Below are 12,600 nucleotides of genomic sequence, written 5' to 3'. Positions count from 1 at the left end.
CCCCCCTTCCCACCGCTCCCCCCCGTTCCCACCGCCTCCCCCCCCCCTTCCCACCGCCCCCCCCCCTTCCCACCGCCTCCCCCCCCTTCCCACCGCCCCCCCCCCCCTTCCCACCGCCCCCCTTCCCCACTTCCCACCGCCTCCCCCCACCCCTTCCCACCGCCTCCCCCCCCTTCCCACCGCCTCCACCCCCCTTCCCACTGCCTCCCCCCCCCTCCCCACCGCCTCCCCCCCCTCCCCACTGCCTCCCCCCTTCCACCCCCCTTCACCTCCCCTCCACCCCCCGTCACCTCCCCCCCTTCACCTCCCCTACACCCCCCCCCCATTCACCTCCCCTCCACCCCCCCCTTCACCTCCCTTCCACCCCCCCTTCACCTCCCTTCCACCCCCCCCTTCACCTCCCCTCCACCCCCCTTCACCTCCCCTCCACCCCCCCTTCACCCCCCCTTCGCCTCCCCACCGCCTCCCCCCCTTCCCACCGCCTACCACCCCCCCTTCCCACCGCCTACCACCCCCCCTTCCCACCGCCTACCACCCCCCCTTCCCACCGCCTCCCCCCTCTTCCCACCCCCTCCCGCCCCTACGCACCGACATCACTGACCCACCGCCTCACACCCTAGCAGGACCCCCACTCGCAGACAGCACTCACAACCCACGCGCCACCCGCCGCCTCACACCCTAGCAGGACCCACACTCACAGACAGCACTCACAACACACGCACCACCCGCCGCCTCACACCCTAGCAGGACCCCCACTCGCAGACAGCACTCACAACCCACGCGCCACCCGCCGCCTCACACCCTAGCAGGACACACGCCTCACATTTTTACATCACTTATGGCACCAAAATATACATTGTACTGTGGTGTGGTTACAATAAACCATTTTTATACAACATCGTATTACATTTTATTCCATCTTTCTTTTCAATATTATTATCCAACCTTTACAACAAACAGTCACCTATTGTTCCACGATTTATAAATAATACTACCTATTACGCATTTACATCCCGGGCAACGCCGGGTCTCTCAGCTAGTATTATATATTTTTTAAGAATGAATTTCTTTAGCAGTGTTGTATCACTCCACTAGTGTTAGAAGTATCTATGCTGCTAGATAATGTAGTAACGTATCTTTCTGTCCCCTATGGAGAGCTGGAAATTATGTAAAATGACATTGATGTCCATAGTACAATACCTGGAACTTCCTTAGAAAATAAATAACATCACCAGAGAGGCACAGAGCAGCTCCTGTTCTACTTTTTAAATAGCTTGATAACCTCAATATGCTTTCAAATGTTTTAAAAATATATATTTTTCTTGTTGAAAACTGACATGTGGAAAATAGCTGAAGCGCTCAAATGCAGGTATATCTCAAAATGATAATAAGCCAGACCACTGAACCAGGGTACTAACAATTGATATAGTACCTATTGTGTCATATAATGGGTACTATCCTCCTGAAGACAGGTGGTGTGTGGTGCAACCCACTCACCATCAGTCTCATTGGCAGGTTCCCCTGAAAAATATGCAAATACTCACATCCTGGTAGGGCAGGCAGGCAGGCAGGCTGTGCAGCTACTCAATGCAATACAGGGAAAAGGGAGACCAAAAAGCGCACCAGCACAAACGGAGCAGGAAGAAACCAGGACAAAAAAATGATTAAAAGGGCACTTTAATGTGGCAAAAGACCCATCCAATGCATTTCGAACGTCGCAGCGTTCTTTTTCAAGGAAAAAAAGAACGCTGCGACGTTCGAAATGCATTGGATGGGTCTTTTGCCACATTAAAGTGCCCTTTTAATCATTTTTTTGTCCTGGTTTCTTCCTGCTCCGTTTGTGCTGGTGCGCTTTTTGGTCTCCCTTTTCCCTGAAAACTGACATGAACAGAACATTTTAGAAAAGGGGACATGGAAGGAAGATCCCATGATGGCATGTTGGGTCCACAAATAGATATTTTTATAAGGAATTTCTAGCATGGGCTGGTGTGCTGCTGTTTACTAAGCAGCGAAATGCCACAACACACCTAACGGCCTGAAGGAGTAGCTCATTGATAACATCACTACCTTTGTAGTGGTTGAACCCGGTTCAAACGCCAATGTCAGCTCCTTGTGGCAAGTCACTGTATCCCTCTGCGCCTCAGACACAAATTAGATTGCAAGCTTTTCAGCGCAGGGACTGCAAAATGATGTGTACATGCAAAAGAAATGATATAGTACTATATATTATTATTCTGGTCCATTCACTTGAACGAGCCATAATGAGTCATCAAGCCGCGATGCGGGATATATCAGTAGTTTCTATTGACTTGAATGGCGGTTTCAGATGGATCAGGGTGCAATACTCCACGTCGCAGCTTGATGAATCCCAGCTCATGCTGGGTCACACTCTTCTAACTGGCTCTTCCCATAGTTATGTACCTATGGGGACTATGAGATGTTATTAAAACAAGGATTCCTCCCACTGATACATTTTGGCTGTGAGGAGATATTTGCGGGAAGTTCTTATAACACAGCAATTAGGGGTCTGGGGATATGTCCTTATAACCGAGGTGATGTATGCTGGAAATAATTAGGCTCGGGATAATGTTGTCTAGCCACCGTGGATGTACTGTAGGACCTTTATCTGTGTCACTCGCTGTTCTTCTATATTAATATGTGTTACTATGTTTCTGTAGTGCTCTAATTGTTACATTGTTTCTCTTATCCGGTTGTGGGTCACTTTCTCACTAATAAGCTAGGAAGACCTCAGGGGAAATATGTGTTAGGATAATGAGGACAGTTCTTATCTGAAGAATTGCTCCATATGACTATAGGTTGTATAGAGCTTTTCTAACCCTGTAAATCTGTCGGTGGTTTTATGCTGCTAACTTGTCTTTCTGCCTCTGGCCATGGAGCTGGGACCGCTGGCCGCCTCTGTTTCATTTTCCCATAGCTATGTATCAAGTGAGCTCCATGTGATTCCCTTTTAAAGCTGATTCCCAACCTTGGGGCCTATGCACTAAGCGCCGATAAGCCACTTATCGAGACCTTTTCGCCAAAAAGGCCTTCTGCGATTTAGTAAGCCCGATAACTCGCTGATAAAAGCCCTTTTCTGCATTTTGTTATTCCGAGGGGGGAAAAAATCGCCAAACGAGAGGCGATAAGCCACTTATAGGCAGGTTTTCAAACTCTCGCAATTCTAGTAGCTTATCGGGGCTAATCGCAGCTCTAGAATGGAGATTTCCTCAAAATCCTCCCACCAGGAAAAGTTGGCAGGAAGGTGGTGAGAAGTTGCCAATAAGCGGCCAGAGAGAGACTTAGAAAAAAAATGCATTTTTCCTGCATCAGATTGATTGATGTTGGGGGTCTCTGGAGCTGATAACCATTAATATCAGCACCGGAGACTCCCAGCATGAATTCCATGCAATAAAAATGCATTTACAGGCAGCTTCATTACCTTAGCGGCTTACCACTAAGGCAATGAAGGGGTTAAGGAACAACAGCAGCTTTATTGACCCTTCACTCACCCTCTCTGCCCCCAATAAACATTACAATATGTACTAACCACCAATACACAACCCACCCCCTGTGCCCCCACATAAAAACATTTTTTTTATACACCGGATTGATACCAGAGGCCGGTGAGGGTCCCCGCTGGCCTGCGGTATCAATCCAGATGCAAAAAAAAAAAAAATGTGGAATTCATTGCAATAAATACACCTCCCCCCTCCCACGACCCCCAACACATACAGTACAGTAATGGGCAAAATAACTATTATCCAGATATGGATAATAGCTCATTTGCCCATTATAAAATCAAATATTAGCCAGCCAGCATAAATAAAGTAAATACAACTTTCTACTTACCCCTGCCATTGTGAAGGGCATCCTCATCAGCATACTGCAGGTTCATGTCCTCCGTTGCCAGAAAGAATACAATAAATAATACAATCTAATGGCCCCTAACCCCTTAATCACTGTAGCGGTTAATAACCACTATAGTAATTAAGGGGTTAACCACCATCCCACTCTACCTTCCCGTGAGGCCTAACCACCCACCCCGGACCCACTATACCCACCCTGTACTCATTAATTGACACAGTGGTATCTCATACCCATATAATATGGGCATGATAGGCCACTATATCACTCAATGGTCAACCTAATAAAAAGCATTAAGGCCCAAAATACACAATAATTACATAAATACACAAGCACCTAAACACCCCAACAATAAAAGAACTAAATAGCCTAATAGAACACATCACAAATAATTATCTATTACCAAAATAGCGTAATTATTAAAATTGTTATTTCAAAACAATACAATTAAATAAATAACTATCCAAGCAAACTATTAAACAAATAAAACCACTAGCCAACAAAACAAATAATTAATTTACAACACTAGCCAACAAATCTATTAATGAATTTAAACCAGTAGCCAACATAATTTAAAAACGCTAACCAATCCTAAAAGGTACTAAAAACAAGCCATCAAAATTCTAAACAATTTAATCCAAACAAAAAACAGAAATAGAAAAAATAACAGTCAATAGAAAACAAGCATTTGCCCAAAAATGCATTGGCTATCACTGTATTTATCTGTTCCCTAAAGGGGCACAGATTAATACATTAGCAGTCAATGGGCAATGAAAAACCTAAAAATAAAAAAAATCCAATAAAAAAACCTGTAAAAATAAAATTACATACATTCAATATTTTTCTTACCTTAAGAAGCGTTGACCCTCTGAATCCCGGCGTATCAGGAAACTTGCGTACCGCGACGTCTTCAAAGTCAATCCGGCGCCATCCACCTTGAAGATTCGGAACAGGTAACAAATTTCATCTTTTATCTTCTATCACCTTCTTCTTTCTTCATCTGTCATTATTTTTTTCTTTTCTTTAATCTTCTGTCTTCACCTGTCAATCCAAAACCCAATAGTAAATCCAGAACAGGATATACTGTCGTTGTCTTCTTCCTGTAAAATGAGACGTACAGGCCTTATATATGGCCTATGACATCACATTTTCAGGTCAGATGGTACAGCTCCAATCTGATTGGACGCTGTATCATGTGCCCGTCTATTTTTCTCATCTCCAAGGGAGGAACGTCACATCCTTAAAACCACATGGCTATATCACATGGTATTACAGCCAAAGGGATTGCTGTACCATGTGATAGGTTACATTAATTCAAAAGTATGTGACATCATCCCTTAAAGTGACGTCACATCCTTTTGAACTAATGTGACCTATCACATAGTATAGTAACCAATGGGATTGTCTTCAATCCCATTGGCTGTAATACCATGTGATTTAGCCATGTAGTTTTAAGGATGTGACGTACCTCCCTTGGAGATGACATCACATCCTTAACAAAAAAAAAAGGAGGCGGGCACATGGTACAGCTCCAATCAGATTGGAGCTGTACCATCTGACCTGAAAATGTGATGTCACAGGCCATATATATAAGGCCTGTATGTCTCATTTAACAGGAAGAAGACGACGAGAGAATATATCCTGTTCTGGATTTATCATTGGGTTTTGAATTGATAGATGAAGATAGAAGATTAAAAAACATAAATAAATAATGACAGATAAAGAAAGAAGATGGTGATAGAAAAGAAAGAAGAAATTTGTTACCTGTTCCAGATCTTCAAGGTGGATGGCGTTGGATTGACTTTGATGACATCGCGGTACGAGAGTTTGCAGAATCGGCGGGATTCGAAGGATCAACGCTTCTAAAGGTAAGAAAAATATTGAATGTATGTAATTTTATTTTTACAGGTTTTTTTTATTGTATTTTTTTATTTTCATGTTTTACATTGCCCATTGACTGCTAATGTATTAATCTGTGCCCGTTTAGGGTACAGATCAATACAGGGACAGCCAATTCATTTTTGGGTAAATGCTTTATTCTATTGATTGTTGTTTTTTAGTTTTCTGTTTGTTGTTTTGCTTAAATTGTTTGTAATTTGGATGGCTTGTTTTTATTTAATTTTCCGTTTGTTTAGCGTTTTTAATTAATTATTTATTTTGTTAGCTACTGGTTTTTAATTGATGTGTTGGCTAGTAGTTTAAATTAATTAATTGTTTTGTTGGTTAGTGCATTTATTAATTAAATTGATTGGTTGGTTCTTTTATTTATTAAATTGATTGGTTGGCTAGTGCTTTTATTTATTTAATTGGTTGACTAGTGCTTTTATTTATTGAATTGGGGTGTTTAGGTGCATGTGTATATCTTTTATTATTGTGTATTTTTGTCCTTCATGCTTTTTTATTAGCGTGACCATTGAGTGATATAGTGGCTTATCATGCCCATATTATATGGGTATGATGTACCACTATGCCAATCAATGGGTACAAGGTGGGTATAGTGGTCCCAGGGTGGGTGGTTAGGCCTCCCAGCTGTGTAGCGGGGGAAGGGTAGGTTAACCCCTTAATTACTATAGCGGTTATTAACTGCTTAGGTGATTAAAGGGTTAGGGGCCATTAGATTGTATTTTTTCATGTATTGTTGCTGGCATCGGAGGACATGGATCTGGAGTATGCTGACGAGGATGCCCTTCATTATGGCAGGGGTAAGTATAAAGGTTTATTTACTTTATGCTGGCTGGCTAATGTTTTATTTTATAATAGGCAAATTAGCTATTATCCATATCTGTATAATAGTTATACAGTGATTGCAATTGTAACAGGGTAATTCAGTAAAGACTAAAGTGGCCTTTCGGGACGTTTTCTGCCCACACTCTATACTAATGTAGAATTGGCTCTGAAATGTGATCTATTATATCATTGGGTGTTACTGTATTTCTCTCTGTGTCTCAGACACCACACCTGGTGAATCTCAATGAGGACCCTTTGATGTCGGAGTGTCTCTTATATTACATCAAGGACGGCATCACCAGGTGAGTCGTGGTGATGTAGTGGGGCAGAGTGACATAAGGGGAAGAAACTTACATGGCAAATAGGATCAAGAATGAGTCGGGCAGAGTGTCACAACAAGGGGGAGTAAATGTGTGAGCAGTGGCCTGAGAGACACACGGGGGACACAAGCAGGGAGCAGCATGAGAGAGTAGGGGGCAGTGGTGCTAGGGGAGAAGCAGGGACTAGCATGAGAGTAGGGGGCAGTGGTGCTAGGGGAGAAGCAGGGAGTAGCATGAGAGTAGGGGGCAGTGGTGCTAGGGGAGAAGCAGGGAGTAGCATGAGAAAGAAGGGGGCAGTGGAGTACAGGGAGAAGCGGGGAGTAGGTGGATAGTCACATGGGGGATAGAGGGGCAGTGTCTGGCAGTACTGTGTGTGCGCTGGAGTCTCTTCCTGTCCTCTGCATTGACAATATTCCCATGTCACAGGGTTGGACGTGAGGATGGTGAGAGGAGACAGGACATCGTTCTGAGTGGCCACTTCATCCGGGAGGAACACTGTCTTTTCCGGAGCCACGTCATGTTGTGCGGATCAGGTACCAGAGCACCAAATATGATGCTCTGCAGGAAAACCATTGGGAAAGCAGTGCAGGGACATGCGATACGCTGCAGCAATATCACGCTTGGTGAAGATACTCAGTGTAGTGCTTTGCGGGAGATTCCCAGGGATGTGCAGGGACAAGCTGTACATCAGGCAAATCCCCCTGAGGATGCCAAGGGCCATTAACAGTGCATTGCTCTGCAGCATGCTGACAGTACTTTCCAATATGCAGTGAATTCCCAGTGCTGAAGAGGAGTTTAGTGCCATTCATCTGAATGGAGCTGCTCTCTTCTCCTGCGCTCGGGCGCGGTTTCACAGCATGCTGAATAGGGGCACATTAGAGACCACAGAAATGCACTGTGTAGTGTTGCAATGCTCTGCAGGCCTCTGATCAATGGGTGATGCCCTGCAGGTCCTAACCATGAGGTGAGAGACTATCTGTTGCATTTTGTGTCACACGGGTTAAATCATGATGCAAAGTTATAATGGTGCAATGCTCTGCTCTATCACAGTGGTAGTGAACCTTGAGCCGTGCGAAGGAGCCGACACGTATGTGAACGGGAAGAAGGTGACGGACCCCTGCGTGCTGCGATCTGGTAAACTAATACTTTGCAGCATTTTCACTATATTTATCTAAAGACTTTTGCTGATAAGACTGTCTGTCAGTCCTAAGAGCCCCAGGTAAATTGTTAGCTTCGCTCTGCTCTTTGGTTTGCAAAGTAATTATCTAGCAATTATTAGTCAAACAGATAAACACAAGTAGCTGATATACCTGAGCCCAATGTTCCCAGCGAAGAATGATATTCAGTGATAATAATTCATCACAAAATGCAAAGTAAAAAAGTTACTTTATTGATAACAACATTTATATAGTGGTGTGTGTGTGTGTGTGTGCATGCGTGTGTGTGTGTTGTGTGTGTGTTGTGTGTGTGTGTGTAACGGAAATAGTCGTGTTAGTCCAGTTGCGATAGTGCAGAATAAATTAGTTCTTCAGTATTAGGTGATACCTTTTTTATTTGGACTAACAATTTATGTCATAGGACAAGCTTTCGTCAGCAATACTGATATACAAAGGTTTCTATGACTTAGACAGAGATTAGAAAAGAAAAAACAAAAACAAAAGGGGGAAGAAAAAGACCAGAGAGATGTAGTGTTTGGAGACACTGGAAGGGTGATAAGGAAGGTGAGAATTGGGGATGGGGGCTGTATATCCACAGCAGCACAGAGGGGGAAGAGGATGCTGGGAGGGAGGGGTGGAGGTATAGGATGGCACATTGGCAGGGAGGACCATTACAACAAATTATGATAGTGTGTGAGAAACCCCATATCCGCATTAAGTCCTCTTGTTTTGGTGTCAAATAGTCTTACCATTCTGAGTTCAAATGTTTTCCGTTCTTGGTGCATTTGAACATTGCATTGAGGATTTTGATTTTTAAATCATTTATGGAATGGTCTGGTAGTGAGAAATTATGTCCCACTGGTGAGCAGTATCTTCCTTCTTCGTGGTGTTATATAGAGTGTCTGTGCATATTCATTCTGCCTTGAAGTTTTTAGCTAGTTTCCCCAATGTAGCAACCTTGGTCACATTTGTTGCACTGAATCTATATTCCTGGATGTGCAGCTGTATGATCCTTTAACATTGAATGTTCCATGGTTGTGACTGGCTGCGGGATCTTGGCATATATGTTTGCAGAGTTTGCAGCGTGTGTTGTTGCACGGTTTTGTGTCATTATCAGTGTCTTTACGTTCGTTATGAAGTTTTCTGTTGACTAATTTCTGTTTGAGGTTTGGTGGTTGCCGAAGGGTGTTTGAATCTTTCTATGGAAACCAATTATTCTGAGAGGTTGTAGAACCCTTTGGGTGCCTGCCTATAGACGTAACTACTACGTCATGGAGTCTGGGACTCGAGGGGCCCCTTGAGTTGTTACATCATAATGTACCTGCTCCTTTTTCTTCGGGAGATTGACTTCTGTGCTCCCCTGTCCCACAAAGGGTTAAAAAATACTGGTAAAAAGAAGAAAAAAGGCAGAGCAAAAGGCAGTTAAAAAATAGTGACCCACTACATTGCACTGACCCTTTAACCTTTTCAATAACATCAGATACGTGACAATAAGATCCCTTTAGACAATGGGAGCAGACACACGGAAGAATAGAAAGTTAGTGCGTCTCCGCGCAGCGATGTATAAAACCAGTTTTATGTGTGGTGTGGCGTGGCGTGGTGTGGTGTGGCGTGGTGTGGTGTGGCGTGGTGTGGTGTGGCGTGGTGTGGTGTGGCGTGTGCATCTCCTTTCTCACAAAGTAAAGACATTGCGGTTGGAGGTCGAGAGTCTGTGGCGCCCGATGTAAATTATTTGGAATATTAAACTTCAAAGTGTGTTCTCAATGCATTCAAATTGTCCATCAAAAGAGAAGTGCAAGTAGAGAAAACAATGCATTTCTATGTATGAACATGACGTCCATCATACTAAGAATAAGAAAATGTGCGGCGAATGTAAGAACAGGCCAGGTTTCGAAGATATCCCTGCTTCAGCACTGGTGGCTCAATTAGTGGCTGAGTCAATGACTGCACCACCTGTGCTGAAGCACCACCTGTTTGTGGCCCTTGACAACGGTTTGACCACCCCTGCCCATGTACGGTGGCACTTAGTGCTTCGCTGGGTGACATAGTACTCTGGTTGAGAAACGCTATCCTATACAGTGCACAGTTTCAACGTTTGCTCTGACCCTTTTGCCCTTTGGTCCCTAGGAAATCGAATCATCATGGGGAAGAATCACGTATTCCGTTTTACCCACCCCGAGCAAGCGCGGCAGGATAGAGAGCGCACGCCCTGCGCCGAGACCCCCGTGGAGCCGGTGGACTGGGCATTCGCTCAGCGGGAGTTGCTAGACAAACAGGGAATCGACATGAAGCAAGAGATGGAGCAGAGGTGAGCGTGTGCTTGTGAAGAGGCAGCAAAGGGAAGGGCAGTCAAACTGGGGAATCTGCTGCCCGTAGTGACTGGGACGGCAGGTACAGCTTTTAGAAGAGGCTACACATCTTTTTAGAAAGGAAAGGTATAGACCAGGGGTGGCCAACTCCAGGCCTCAAGGCCACCAACAGGTCAGGTTTTCAGGATATCCCTGCTTCAGCACAGGTGGCTCAATTAGTGGCTCAGTCTGTGATATTGCTGAGCAGGTGATAGTGCTGAGGCGAGTGAGACAGCAGCAGGTGATAGTGCTGAGGTGAGTTAAGCAGCCTATTTTGATCTGGTTCAATACTGATTGGCCGGCAAAGCCGGCCAATTCAGTTAAACAGCAATTCTACTTGTTGCCAAGTAGAACAAAGAAAAACTAGTCAAACAAATATATAAGGGAACCAACAAGTGCACTGTAAAAGTGCACTTAAAAAAGAAGGGTTAACTCAAAAGAACCCATGATGGGGGATACCGAGCAGAGCACCCCGCCTAACGCCCACTGGGAGGCAAACTCCGAAACCGTCCCAGCGGACTCGGCGTACATGAACTCTGCCCGAATACGGGAGTGCACCAGCGCCCGGAACACTGCCACGATGTTCGTTGGGACCCCCCTCTCCAAACACTGCCTCCTGGTCTTGTAAATGGCTACCTTAGCCAATGCCAGGAGCAGGTTGACTAGGAGATCCCTAGGCTTATTGTCTCGGGACACTGGGCACCCAAAAATAAAAAGATGAGGGGAAAAACCCAGCCAGAACTGCAGAAGAAGGCTCCTCAAGGTGGATAAGAGGGGCTGCAGTCTGGCGCAGCTCAGATAAATGTGGAATACGGACTCCCGCTCGCCACAGAAGGGACAGGCGGCGGGGGAGTCCGTGAAGTGTGCCAAGTACTCTCCTGTGCTCAGTGCATCATAGAGGACCCTCCAACTGAAATCCCCGGCGGGACGGGGAACCAAAGCTGAATAGAGCTCTCTCCACCGGGGTCTCTCGTCCTCGTTCCCAAGAAATACCCGCCTCCAGATGGTATCTGGGCGGGTGACAAGGGCGAGGTAGTGCACTATATGGAGCACCAGAGAATACAGGACTTTCCTCGGCATGCCGTGGAAACATGCCGGGGACATATCCCCCAACCTGCTGAGGTTGGGGGAGATAGGAGCCCGAGGGGGTTGCCGTGGTTTGGGTTCTACGCAAAGATCCGGAGAGCTAGGATTGAAAGGTTGACAAGGCTCTCCGGTCTGCAATACCCCCTCGATGAAGGTGCGTGAGTCGGGGTGGATTGCATCTTTAATCTCCCGGATCAAACGACGAGGGACACGGGCAGTAAGCATACCCATACGGGGCGCAAGCACCTCTGTGCTTACCCAGTCTCGCCGCTCATAGTCCAGGAGATCCCCGACTCTGGTCACTTGAGCCAGGATTAGCCGGCGGCAAATAGAGGGTGAATCCAACATCCGAGCCCCCACTGCCGGATTATACAGCACGGGCTTGGCGAGGAAATCAACCCCCACCGCCTGTTCCTTCCTGGTCGCGGAGACCAGTTTCCAGGCCTTTAATAAGTACCGGTAGTATGCCGGCAGCTCCGAGAGGTTTCTTCCTAAACCCTCGGGCCTGATGATAAACAGTTGCCGGTCATACCTCATACTGCGCAGCTGGCGAAAGAAACTGGTCGCCAGCTGGCACCACTGCGGAGACGGATCCGCGAATAGGTATCTCTGCAGGTATTGGAGGCGGAAAGTGTGTAACTGGGAGCGGACACACACCACTCCCTGTCCACCCTCCTCCAAAGGAAGGCACGCAACCCCCACAGAGACCCAATGCTTCCCCATCCAGAGAAAATCCATCAATCTCCTCTGGATCTTGTTGATAAATTTGGGGGGCGGACCCATGGCTATCAGCCAGTGCCAAAGCTGACTGGCCACCAGCTGGTTGATCACCAGGGTTCTTCCCCTAAGGGAAAGCATTCTCGACAGATACACCCATGACCCCAGACGAGCAATGACTCGTTCTTCAAGTTCACTGAAGTTTTCTGGGGCTGGGTCCTCCGCAGCAGACAGGTAGACTCCCAGATATTTGAGAATATCGCTCCCCCACGAGATATTACGAAACGCGGGGGGCAAAGAGTCCACCTGTAAGGGACCCACCAAAATGCCGGAGCACTTGGACCAGTTGATCCGAGCAGAAGAGGCCACGGTGTAGACCTC

At 46.0% G+C, this 12,600-nt stretch overlaps 1 protein-coding gene across 13 annotated transcripts in view; it reads left to right on the top strand.

Moving 5' to 3' along the window:
* The window catches only part of KIF1A (kinesin family member 1A), a 376,457-nt gene that overhangs the window by 203,238 nt on the left and 160,619 nt on the right, over positions 1-12,600 (top strand). For all 13 annotated transcript variants that reach the window (XM_075569525.1, XM_075569526.1, XM_075569527.1 and 10 more), the window contains exons 17-20: positions 6,814-6,893; positions 7,338-7,444; positions 7,962-8,045; positions 10,196-10,376. In XM_075569525.1, the coding sequence (XP_075425640.1) occupies positions 6,814-6,893; positions 7,338-7,444; positions 7,962-8,045; positions 10,196-10,376 (452 nt within the window). The remainder of the gene's footprint in view (positions 1-6,813; positions 6,894-7,337; positions 7,445-7,961; positions 8,046-10,195; positions 10,377-12,600) is intronic.

Source organism: Ascaphus truei, chromosome 14 (assembly GCF_040206685.1).
Source record: "Ascaphus truei isolate aAscTru1 chromosome 14, aAscTru1.hap1, whole genome shotgun sequence".
NCBI lineage: Eukaryota > Metazoa > Chordata > Amphibia > Anura > Ascaphidae > Ascaphus > Ascaphus truei.
Note: the sequence above shows the minus strand (reverse complement) of the source record. Positions and strands in the feature narration are given on the sequence as shown.